General features: G+C 51.4%; 1 protein-coding gene across 1 annotated transcript in view; it reads right to left on the bottom strand.

Moving 5' to 3' along the window:
* ECEL1 (endothelin converting enzyme like 1) overlaps positions 1-12,334 on the bottom strand; it is a 48,302-nt gene extending 35,968 nt beyond the window's left edge. The window contains exon 1 of the mRNA XM_081862382.1: positions 11,176-12,334. Coding sequence (XP_081718508.1) covers positions 11,176-11,940 — 765 coding nt within the window. The 5' untranslated portion in view covers positions 11,941-12,334. The remainder of the gene's footprint in view (positions 1-11,175) is intronic.
* Between the last annotated feature and the right edge of the window lie 641 nt (positions 12,335-12,975).

Genomic DNA, 12,975 nt, shown 5'->3' with positions numbered 1-12,975 from the left:
GGAAGTTGTAGTCCAGCAACATCCAGAGGACATCAGCTTGGCAGCTGCTACTCCTCTGGAGAGTTTGTGGGTTCTGTCTGTCTCGAGAGACAATGGAGTGTGTCTGCAGAGGTGAAGCCAAACCCCTGAAGAATCACAACGCCTGCTGTGGCTGCAGAGGGTGGCAACTCGTAATTGCTGCCTCACGTCTTGTTTTTTGCTGTATTAGCAGCGCCAAAGTGACCTCAGCGGGGTGCAAGTCTGGGCAGTGTGTCTGGAGGTCCTGGGATACCCAGAGGACAGGACCCGCCTCTTGGCCTTGCTGATGGGGTCCGAAGGAAAGCAGAGCAAGACATTTGGCACCAGCTTCGCAGCAGGAGTTGCCGGAAGGAGGCGTACAAGACGCCATCCAACCACCCTGGATTTGCATAGGGTTACTCCTTAGCTTTTTCTTCTCCCTAAGATGTCCCACAAGGCAGAGGCCATATAACACCGGTCCTGAAAGACCTACATTGGATCCCAGTACGTTTCCTAGCACAATCCAAAGTGTTGGTGCTGACCTTTAAAGCCCCAAACGGCCTCGGCCCAGTAGACCTGAAGGAGTTTCTCAACTCCCATTGTCCAGAACGGACACTGAGGTCCAGCTCTGAGGGCCTTCTGGTGGTTCCCTCACTGTGAGAAGTGAAACCACAGAGAACCAGGCAGAGGGCCTTCTTGGTAATGGCACCAGCCCTGTGGAACGCCCTCCTAGCAGATGTCAAGGAGATGAACATCTGCCTTACTTTTAGAAGACATTTGAAGGCAGCCCTGTATTGGGGAATTTTTAATGTCTGATGTTTTACAAGTTTTTATATATGCTGTAAGCCGCCCAGAGTGGCTAGGGAAACCCAGCCAGATGGGTGGGGTATAATAATAATAATAATAATAATAATAATAATAATAATAATAATAATAGGTTTAGGATCAGGGAAGGACCTCAACAGTGGGTTGACATGACAAGAAAGGGGATTTGTGTGGTGGTAGAACAGACCTTTTCTGTTGTCTTTGATTTAGCAAGCAGTTCAAGCTACTTCTTGGGTTCAAGACAGCCTCCACCAACCTGACTACAGCCACCAGCAGCTTCAGCCAGCTTAGAAGATGTGCACTCATAAGAATGCAATAAGAGCCTGCAGGATCAGGCCAGCGGCCCATCTAGCACAGCACCTCTCAGTGCCCAACAAGATGCCCTGTGTGGAGCCCGAAAGCAGGACCTGAGCTCAGCACTAACTCTCTGCACCTGTGATTCCCATCAAACGATACTCAGAGGCCCCAATGCCTTTGACAGCAGAGACAGGACATGGATCATTGTTGTCCATGAATTTATCTAATCCTCTTTTATAGCCGCAAAAATTGGTGGTGATTCCCAGCAACTGTTATATTCAGAGGCACAGTGCCTCCAACAAAAAGACTCCTGATTGATCAGGTTAATTGATCAGGTTAATTAAGATAAATAAGTAAGTAACCCACGTGCTAATTGTGGGCTTCATCTGAGAAGCTGCCTTGCCCTGTCTCACACAGCCGGAGAAGCCTCTTCCAAAATAACAGCACCCGTTGCCACCTGCGCCGGCCCCATTTGGAACCAAAGGAAGCATTCCCCTCCAAAACTACAGCTACGGTCGCATGCAAATGTCACTGTCTAATCTAGGGTTACCTGACGTTCCCGGGGACAGTCCCCAGATTTGCAGATCTGTCCCTGGGAAACATGGCAGCGGCAGCCCCAGCAGCCCAGAGCCAGCCTGGTAGCGCAGTTGGCTCTGGCTGGCTTCAGGAGCTGCTCGCTGCTCGCTGCTCGCTGCCACTGCCACTGCTGAAGGTGAACCGGGGACGTCCGGCGGGACAAATCTCCTGCCCCCTTCCCCCTTTGTTTTGACAGCTTGGGGGAGGCTCAGGAGTCGCGGGCGGGCGGGCGTTGCCCAGGAGGGGCACAAGGCATGCAGTTTCTCTGCCAGGCAAGGTGCAAAGCCCTTCTTTCGCACCCTGCACAGTTTTTAAAAAACTGGGCAACAGCCGCCCACCTGCGACTCCCAAGCCTCCCCCGACCTGTCAAAACAAAGGGGGAAGGGGGCAGGAGATCAGGGAAGGCTTGGGAGTCATGGGCAGGCAGCATGCCGTTGCCCAGTTTTTTTTAATAAACTGCACATTTATGTTTCACAGGGTGCGAAAGAAGGGCTTTGCACCTTTATACAATATGCATGTGTGCTTGGGCCCAGGGTCTTTTGCCTCACCATCCCCACTACTGATTCCCTGTTGCTACTCAGCTTCAAAAAAAAAAAAAAAAAAAAGGGTCTCCGGATTCATTGAAAAAAATCCTGTAACCACAGTCTAATCAATTAAAACTTGTTGGCTTAAGATTTCCTTAATTGAGTGGCAGCGGCTGTTAACTGCCTTGGGCAGGGAGCCATTTCCATGAGAAGATTGGCAGGCGGGGTGAGGGTGCGGAATAATTCTCCCTCTTGCGATCCCCTCCCGGGAAGTTCTAAGTGCGCCCAGGCAGAGGGACCCTATGGTACAGAGGACAAACTTTTGTTTGAGGGCTGCTGCCCAGCCCAAGCCTGGCGTACAGGTGAAGCACCCTAAGGAGGGAGGGCGTGGTGGCAGGGGTGGCGCTTGAAGTAGCTGCCCGTTCACAGTGAGCACCTGGGAAGCAGAACGATCAGGCACACCCAAGTCTCCTGGTCATCAGGAAGAACTTTCAGAGAGCAAGAGCCGTTCAACAGTGGGACGGACTCCCTTCGGAGGTCATGGACTCTCCTTCCTTGGAGATTTTTAAGCAGAGGTTGGATGACGATCTGTCAGGGATGCTTTAGCTGCAATTCCTGCATTGGGGTGGGGGCAGGCTGTTAGATTACATTTTAGAATCTACAGTTCTATGATTCTATACCTCAGTACTGTTTACACTGGCTGGCAGAAACTCTCCAGGGAGTCTTTTTGCAAGCCCTACCCAGAATTGAACCATTCCCGGGACCTTCTGCATGCAAGGCAAGTGCTCTACCCACTGAGCAACAGCCCCCCTGCATCAGGAGAGTCCTTCTGTTGCTGTCCTCCTGAACACATACATGGAGGCTCCCTCCCTCCCTCTCCTCCTTCTCCTCCTCCTCCTCCTGCCTTTGCGAATCCACCGCTAGTCTGGAAAATTGCCTGGTGCGCTGCTTTTGCTAAACACTGCAATTACGGGGAGGGAAATTGCCTAGCGAAGTTTCCCCTCCCGCCGAAGCCCCGTTAATTTGGGCATAAAAGAAGCGCCTCCGCCATGCAAATGAGGGCCCTGGTGCCGCACACCCGGCGGCACCTCGCGGGCCCAAGCAGGCAGTTGTTAGTGCTGGCGGCTGGTGAGAGAGCCGGCTGTGGCTCCCTCATTTTCCTCGCTAAGCCGTGCTTGGGCAACGGGCCGGAAGGCCAGACGGCAGTCTCCTTGTCCGTGTGGCAAATGTCAAAACACACACACAGAAATAAATAAAAAAATATGCCAGCCACTTCACCAGGGGAACATATTGCCGGGGTAATGGAACAAACTGTGCATTAAATGTGTGCTCTTTGCATTGCTCACCAGCTTTGCACTTGAAAACCGGCTGGGTTCTTGGGGGTTGTGGAGCAGAGGGGCTGGCAGAAGAGGAGGTCCCTGGCCGTCATGCCTACAGTCTTGGCCTTTCCGAGCTATTGATTAGCGCAGCCTTCATTAGCCAGGCTTTGAAATTGTTCGTTTCATTTATTTCACGTTTCTGAGCATGCACTCCCTTCCTCCTGGTCCTGGCTCTGAGGCCTTTTCCTTGGGGAGCTTCAGAGGCAAGAGAAACAATGGGCGCACGTTCCCGCACCCTCACGACGTGGCCCTGGTCGGCAGCTTTCTAGCCACAACCCAATTCCTACCCACCTCCCTATAATTTGCCCATTGCGGAGCTTTTAAAAGCTCACACGCCCCGTCGGGAAAATGAGAGGCAATAAGAGAACACAGGCGAAATAGTACAGGGCTGGTTTGCCAATGACCCAGGTTAAGAGAGGCTTTGGCAGGGGCAGGATAGCACCTTCCTGTTCTGGCTCAGGTCGTGAGCCAAAGTGCTCCTGCTCCTGCAAAAGTGTCCTGTTCTTGCTTCTTGTGGGAGTGAGTTCCACAGTGTAACACTGCAATGTGTAAAAAAGCTCCTTTCTTTTATCTGGCCTGAATCTTCCAACATCCATTGACTTCTACTAGCATGTCCCATCTTCCAAAAACTTTTTAAAATCTACAAAAGCTATGAGAGGGGATCAAAGAGCTGGTGGCAGAGCAAACACTCCACCTGCAGAAAGCCTCCAGATTCAAACCCTACAGTTAAAAAGCAAAAAAATGTGCAAAAACTCTTTCTGCATTGAGGGGGCTGTTGGGCCTCTTCAGACATCCTCCTTATTGGGCATCCATGATGATTTGCACCCACGATGGAAGAGAGCCTGTTATATGCAATTGGTTTGAACCCTCAATACTGTTCACACCTGTTCAAGGACAGACACTCTGTTTCCTTTCCAACCACTGCATAACCTGCAAATTCCTGCTGAAGCCCTGTGATCCTCCACACCGCAAACATTGCAGAGTGTGCTTTCGTTGGCCTGCTCTTATCGCTCTGTAGCGCAACAGTGCCCCCCCCCAACCAAGACACAACAATATGGCAACACTGGGGAAGCACTGCAGAACAACTACTAAAGTGGAACGTTGTGTTGTGGACAGCCTAGTACAAATCCGGCACTAACTCACTACTATTTCATCAATGGCAAATGGCAAAACACATCTGCAAAGAAAGACGCCAGTCTGGGCTGCAGTCAAATCAAGACAAGAAGGAGTTTCTGTGTTGCAAACTCGCCTCCCAATTAACTGATGGCTTGCTCAGATTTGCCGTTCTGCCTGGAAAGTAACCCAAAGTCAGGTTCCTCATTTGCAAATACACGTCGCTAATTGCCGCAGGAAAGCATCGACCCAGCAGCTGATTGTGATGCATTAATTACAAATCTGAAACCTCCTTTTCTTAAATTGGAGTGTTCTCCTGTGGTAGATACTGTAAGGTGATTTCTTGATTACTGCTGCGAATGTAAATTTTGGGGGAGGGTGGGGAGGCATATCCTGTCTTCCTGACAATATGGCAAAGGTAAAGGGACCCCTGACCATTAGGTCCAGTCGCAGACGACTCTGGGGTTGCGGCGCTCATCTCGCTTTACTGGCTGAGGGAGCCGGCGTACAGCTTCCAGGTCATGTAGCCAGCAGGACTAAGCCGCTTCTGGCGAAACCAGAGCAGCGCATGGAAACGCCATTTACCTTCCCGCCGGAGCAGTACCTTTTCATCTACTTGCACTTTGACGTGCTTTTGAACTGCTAGGTGGGCAGGAGCAGGGACCGAGCAACGGGAGCTCACCCTGTCGCAGGGATTCAAACCACCGACCTTCTGATCGGCAAGCCCTAGGCTCTGTGGTTTAACCCACAGCGCCACCCACGTCCCATCCTGACAATATAGCCTCACAATATTACCAGGAGCTCAAATCATTTGAACCAATTGACAGCCCTTTTTAAAAAACAGAACCCTCCCACTATTCTGCTCCAGGGGGGCTGGAAGAACCCCCCCACAAGAGGGGTGCCAATGTGAATAAAATATGGGGGGCAGGTAAGCTCTGCCCTACATAACTGATCACAAGACAGGGTGCGTACACACACCAGTTAAATGCCAATGCCCATCAACTTTGGGGTCCTGGTCCCCTCAAATCTTTTATGGGGGGGAGGGACCTTGGCCCTTAGGAACTGGCTCCTGTGCTCCAGGAACAGTGCAATGGGGAGAAGAAGGGAAATGGTTCTGTTCGGTAAGCAGAAATATTTGCAGTGATGGAACAATCATAATAGCACGATGGCAAATTCCCTCCAGATCTTCAATAATTGTTGGGAAAACTTTGGCCAGGAAAAGAGTGGCATGTATACAAAACAACTTCTTTCTTACCAGAGTGAAAGACTATGGAATAAATGTCACCCTCTGGTTTTCCGTCCATATTGGCTGACCCACTCACTTGTCTTCACTGCAATCAAAGCCAATTGCATAATCTTACGTCCATTTGTACAGGGCAGTAGCTGTGGGGGGGCTGCAGCCACTTTCCTCCTGCTAGCCACATTTGACGGGTTGGATGAGGCCGCCCACTCGCCCATCACCTGACATCACGATGATGATGTTGGAGTCCAGCTCATAAGAACCTAAAATGGAGCTTGGCTGCTGGATCAGACCAGTGTCCCATCTAGTCCAGCATCCTCACAGTGGCCAAGCAGAGGCCTACATGCGAAGCCTCCAAGCAGGACCAGAATGCAACAGCCCACTTGCGGTTCCCGGTGTGCTACCTCTGAGAGTGGAGGGAGAACCTCATATCACACCTCATAGCCTCTGGTGGCCTTATAACCCTCCAATCCCCGTTAAAAGCCACCCAAGTTGGCGGTTGCCATCCCTGTGTCTTGTAGAAGTGCATTCCATCGTTTAACTTTGCGCTGTGTAAAGAAGTTCTTCCTTTTGCCGGTCCTGAATCTTCCACTGTTCAGGTTCACTGTTCTGGATGTTTTAGAGTATTGTGAGAGAGAAACCATCCCTGCCTCCACTTTCTCCAGGCTGAGCACCGTTATCAAGCAGCTCTGTCGCGTCCCTACTTCCTTGACCCTTTTCGAAACTGATACACACCCAAAATGTTGAAGGCTTCTTGCAGTGGCCAGCCAGACGTCTCAGGTTGCCTGCAAGCAAGAACCTGGGCATGGCAGTCCTCTCCTCACCTGTGTTTCCTGGCAGCTGGTATTCAGAGGCACATTCTGCCTCCGGCCGTGGAGGGAGAGCCTGGCCGGAGAACTCCTAGCCGTCAGCATGGACAATTGCTGGTGGAAGTTGCAATGCAGAGGACCGCATCCGCCCTGCCCTTGTTTCTCTTGCCATCTGGTCAAGGAATAAGATAAGGCTCGCCTACGCAGAGCTTCTCCTGCACAAGCACCCCTGGGGTGAACCCCACAAACTACGTTTGACCAGAGCCTTGCCTAGCTTGCCCACCTCATCCCACTGCCAGATGGCGGCAATGCAGGATCCGCCTCATCTTTCAGAGATGGAACTGGGAGCAGGAGGTGCCCACCCCTGTTCTGATGCACCCCTCTCCGTTCCACCAGGCTCCCTCCACCAAAGTTATTGCACATTTAGGAGAGAAATTGCTGGTTGCCTGAATTCGTGTGAACCGTTCATTGTTGTGAGGTTAATTTTAACATGGACAGAGGTAACTGTTTTGAGCAAAGTACACAGACAGTACACAGATGGTTCCTGTGCAAATATGCCCTTAACCCAAAAGGAGTGCACAGGGCAGTCCATTTTTTGTTTCGACCCGTTTCTCATTTTTTCCCAAGCTTAAAAGTCCAGTTCTCCACATTTCCGGATTTTACATTTTATTTTACTTTATTGAAGCCCTCGCAGAAAACTGCCAGCATTTTAGTGTACTACCTTTTTCTATGCAATTTGTCCAACATATGCAATTTTTTTGCAAGCAATCTTCTTTAATATAAAAGCATTTTTGAATATTACTTCTGCAAATGTATGCATTTAAAAAAAACAAACCAAAAAACCCCACATTCCCCTAATATGTGTAGCTTTGTGCATATTATTTGCTTGGAGAACTGCATGACAAAATTTGGAGAGAAGTGCAGAATTTGAAGGATGGCTGTGCTACAGCTCGATGGTATATGGATGAAGTGGATTCTCTTCAAAAGGGGATAGGAACTGAATTTCACCTCTGTCCCTATAAGCCCCATGCAGGTAATTCTGTCAAGTCTGAAGGACAGGACATGCATCACACCACACACACACACACACACAAACTGCATCCCAAGACCTTTACGTGATTGCCGCACATGCATCTTGATGTTCTCTCTTCTTTGAAAGTACCACCCTGATAGATGGGTAACCAATGGCAGACGAGCTCTGTGCTGGTGGTCTGTGACTCTTATTGACCTGCCTGCCCCCCCAAGATCAGCAGATGAGGCCTTGGGGGTGCCTAGCCTGGATGAAGATCACGGGTGCTGTGAGCCTGGGAAAAGGTCTTTTCAGTGGTGGCTCCTCATAAGTGGAACTGAGGTGCCTCTGACCCTACCTCACTTCTCCTACCTAGGCAGTTATCTTTCCACAAGGGCCAACGTTGATGCCGAAATCCAGCATCGCCTGAGCTCTGTGAGTGCAGCTTTCTCCCGACTGAAGTGCAGAGTTTTTGAGGACTGGGACATTCGCAGGGAAACCAAAATGCTTGTTTACCAAGCTATTGTGCTACCAACCTTACTATATGCTTGTGAAACATGGACCACTTATAAACGCCATCTCCAACTCCTCAAAAGATTCCATCAATGGTGTCTCCGAAAAATTTTACACATCACACTAGTATCAGTGTACTGGAAGAAGCAAAGATCACCAGCAATTATTCTTCAACATCAACTTTGCTGGACTGGTCATGTTGTGCGGATGCCTGATGATCGTCTTCCAAAGCAACTACTTTATTCTGAACTTTAAAATGGAAAGCGTAATGCTGGTGGTCAACAAAAAAGGTTTAAAGACTGTCTCAAGGCAAATCTAAAAAAATGTAGTATAAACACTGACAACTGGGAAACACTGGCCTGCGAGCGCTCCAATCGGAGAACAGCCTTTACCAAAGGTGTCATGGGCTTTGAAGACACTTGAACTCAGGATGCAAGGGAGAAACGTGCTAAGAGGAAGGCATGCTTGGCAAATCCACACCGTGATCACCTCCCACCCGAAAACCAATGTCCTCACTGTGGAAGGCCTTCTGGATCCAGAATTGGCCTCCACAGTCACTTACGGACTCATTGTTAAAACCGTATTTATGGAAGACAATCTTACTCGGCTACAAGGGATGGTCAAAGAAGAAGAAGAAGTTTTAGTCGACTGGTTCTGATGCATCTGTTTTGGCAGGAACTTGGAGGAGGAGGAGAGACCTGGTGGCTGCTGCCACTATTAGGAACTGCCCTTTTGTGATTTATTAAATGTTTTTCAGGACTGCATTATTTTATGGATTTTTGAAATTCTATTTGTCTGCTGCAAACTGCCCAGTAGCTTGTGTAGCAGCAGGTGGCATTTAAATTACGGTACACACACACACACACACACACACAAGCACTGTGTGTGTGTGTGTGTGTGTGTGTGTGTAGTGTCCTACATGCTTCTATGACTGACCTTTAGCCCATACACATTGCATTCATTGCTCAGTTGGTAGAGCATGAGACTCTTAATCTCAAGGTTGTGGGTTCAGGGCCCATGTTAGGCAAAAGAGTCCTGCGTTTCAGAGGGTTGGACTAGATGACCCTCGTGGTCCCTTCCAACTCTACAGTTCTACGATTCTGTGCCTGCTTCGTTTTCACAACAGCCCTGCAAGGTCGCTTGCCTGATTCCCTTTCCACGGGCTTTTGGAACAAAGGCTGAGAGATAAGAGTTTTGCATTATCATTGCAATGCATGCATTGTTCATTTGCTACCCTGAACTGCTTTGGGAAGGAGGACAGGAGATAAATTGGAATGATAACAATAGCACACACCAGGTGCTGTAAGATAAAGGGTCTGGGGGAGGGAGTGTCACCTGAAATCAAATCCATGTGCTTCTATTAATCTCTTACTTGGTTTTCATGAGGAGGTGTGGACAGTTTAGTATCTCTTAACGGCTAGAAAAACCCACTGGTTGCCAAATGGCACAAACTGCCTCTACCTGAACACTACAGAATCTGGGGAATTGCTGGTACAGGACCATAGAATTGCAGCATTGGAAGGGACCCCAAGAGCAGGAATATGGCAACCCTTAAGCTGAAGACAGGCTTTTTGTTGTCGTTCCTTTTCGTACACCCATCGGAAGCTGCCTTATGATACTGAATCAGTCCACTGGTTCCTCTACAATGACTGGCAGCAGCTGTCCAAGTTTTCAGGGTTTCGGGCCGGAAGACTTTCAACCCAACCCTACCTAGAGATGCTGTCGGGGATTGAACCTGGGGCCTTCTGCACTCCAAGCAGGTGTCCTGCCAGGAAGGTACACTCCTTCCACAAGGTAGCACGGAAATCTTCCTGCAGCAACTTATCCCAGTCTCTCTTATGCTCAACAGGCTTAGCAGGTGTCTGTATTGCTGCAGAAACCCATTTGTCTAGAGCTGAGAGCGGGGCAGAAGAAATTGGTGTGTGGGTGTGCCTTGCCAGAGGAAGCACATCCTCTCGCAAGCCACTTTTGGCTGCCTCAGAAACGATTGTCTGACTTCAGCCTCATTGAATATGTATGACAGAAGGAGCGGATAATGAACACTATGAAAGGGACGTCTTCCTTTTGTTAACTCTTGGAAGATGAGGTGCAATACGGCTGTAAGTGCATATAATAATAGTTGAATTATGCGCCTGAGTCCCTCCCCACCCTCCTCCCTGCGATCTGATGTTTCCACTGAAAATGCGCGGCTACGAAGCGGATAACAGAATAGCAATGAATCCCAAAAGTACACTTGCGCAGGAAAAGTGCACCTCTTGCAGCAAAGACAACAAAAGTGCCCAGTAATGCACGCACAAAGGCGGGGGGGGGGGGACGGGACACATGTGAGGTTGCAAAAGGAACAAGCCCACATGAAAACATGTACCACACATGCATCAGAGGCAGTGAATCAGATTCGGCCACTAGGGGTTGACAAAGCCGCACATGTAAATGGCTCCGGGCACACCCTGGAACAATGCTGAGACAGAAGGACCAGCGGTCCAATTCTGGTACGAAACAGCATCCCATGGCCCCTCCTGTGTGACAACAGCTCAGTTGGTTGAACACGAGACTCTTGATCTCAGGGTTGTGGGTTCGAGCCCCACGTTGGGCAAAAGATTCTGTCATTGCAGGAGGTTGGACTAGATGACCCACGTGGTCCCTTCCAACTCTGCAGTTCTATCATTCTATGATCCAGCTTAGACCAAAAGGCTCAGCCCAGTGTTGAATTTAGGGCCATTCCCCTGCACAGGCCGCTGAGCCAAGGGGGCACCACATTGAGAAGATCCATCACTGAGAAGATCCATTTGGGGGCACCAAATGTTGGCCTCGCTGAGGGGGCCAGGATACCAAAGATGACCCAAGTCTGCCCCCACTCAGTCTCATTTCCCATGAACAGCGGGGTCCCACTTACCCGGATAACGTAGCGTGAGGAGTTCTTGTCGTCCAAGTTGACCGTGAGGGAGAAGAAGACGGCCGTGCTGTAGACCCCCTGCGTCTTGTACAGGAGCTCGTTGAAGTCCCATCGCGCCTGCCTGGCGGTGGCGGCGGCCATGTCCCAGCCGCCGCAGTCCTCCAGGACGTCCAGCATGGGCCGGGCGCCCTGCTGGTCGATCTCCGCCATGTCCAGGCAGGAGCGGAAGAATTCCTTGACCTTCCGCTCGGCCGAGGCCTGATAGGGCCTTCGGATGGGCCTCAGCAGCAGGCGCCGCAGCTTCTCCTCGTTCTGCTCGCCGATGGCGGCGATGATGCCGTAGATGAGCTTGTCCTCAGGGATGGCGTGCCGCCGCAGCCAGCCGCCGCAGGCGAAGGAGTAGAAGTCCTTGCAGGGGTCAATGGTGTGGTCGATGTTGCCGGCGACGAAGCGCGACACCTTGACCAGGGCCTTGCGCTCCTGGCATCCCTTGAGGCAGTAGGCATCGTATTCGAGGGCCACGTATTTCAGAACCAGGATGCAGCCGAGGATGACGCAGAGCCCCGCTGCGAAGACCAGGCCCGAGAGCAGGCAGATCTCACGCCGGCTCCAGCGGGGGAGTCCGCAGCGAGGCTTCTTGGGCACCGTTGCGCCCAGCTGAAGGTTGAACCCGTTGGGCAGGGTGCCGCTGCTGCTGTACTTGCTGACATACCTCACCTCCTGGAACTCGTCGTAGTGCGCCGTCAGAGAGTACGTCTTCTCCATCTTCGCGGCAGCGGATGTTGGGCTCTCAAAGTTAAGGGGCGCCCTGTGCGATGCTAAAATCCAGCACTCCCGCCTCTCGTGCTTCGTTCTATGGCATGGTTGCGGTGCAGCTGAAACAGTTGCGCTACCCTAAAACCGTCTCCGCTGGCAGGCCAGAGGGGAGCTTGGCGGGCTGGCTGGGGACAGGGGCACAGAGGTCACAGGGTGGCCATGATGGCGCTGCGGCAGGAGATTCCAGCAGGGGGCGTTTAAGGCAAGCGACCAGGCAGGCAGCAGCAGCAGCAGCAGCAGAAGTTCCTGATTTGGAAGCACCTCAGTCCAGGGAATCCCTCGCGGGACGGGGACATCCACGCGCGCGGGGAACAGGTGGAGCCGCTTATTTTCCGCGGGGAGAGGCGGGGGTTGCTCTGCCAAAAAAAAACAAACAGCAACACACATACAGTGAGATGTTTTAATTAGCGGGAGGGAAGAGAGGCGCCTCCATATTTTATAGCATCCTCGGGCGCGCAACGCGCAATGAGAGCCTCGTCGGGAATCGTTCCCCGTCTGCACAGGGAACTGGTGGGGCGGGGAGCGGGGAGAGGAGCCTGATCTCACGCCCACCTCCCCGATCCAGCCCCGCCAAACTCTTCCCACCCTTCCTAAACTGCAAACTCCCTTCCCTGCTAAGGCCCAAGAGATTACGCGCCCGCCCAAACTGCCCCCCAAACCCCCACTCCGGGAGAAAAAGAGCATTTTTAGCGGGACAGACTCCAAGGAGAGGCAATGCCTGGGGCTGCAAGGAGAGTAGCAGGGCCCCTCCCCGCTCCCCGCGGAAAGAGACGCGCGCCTCTTTGGAGACGGGCGGGGGGCGCTTGAAATTGGGACCAGTTCATCGCGACCACCCTTGCCTTTGAGTCATTTCTCCCTTCCAACAAGGAGATGATCCGATGGGGTTTTTGTCTTTCGAGGAATGGGTCTCGCTATGGATGATCTAAGGGGGTGTGTGGAGGCGACGCGCCCCCCCCCTCCCCACATCTCTAAGACCTCGCCGAC

This window comes from Podarcis erhardii, assembly GCF_964252035.2.
Source record: "Podarcis erhardii genome assembly, chromosome: 5".
Lineage (NCBI taxonomy): Eukaryota > Metazoa > Chordata > Lepidosauria > Squamata > Lacertidae > Podarcis > Podarcis erhardii.
This window is presented reverse-complemented; position numbering and strand designations above follow the sequence as displayed.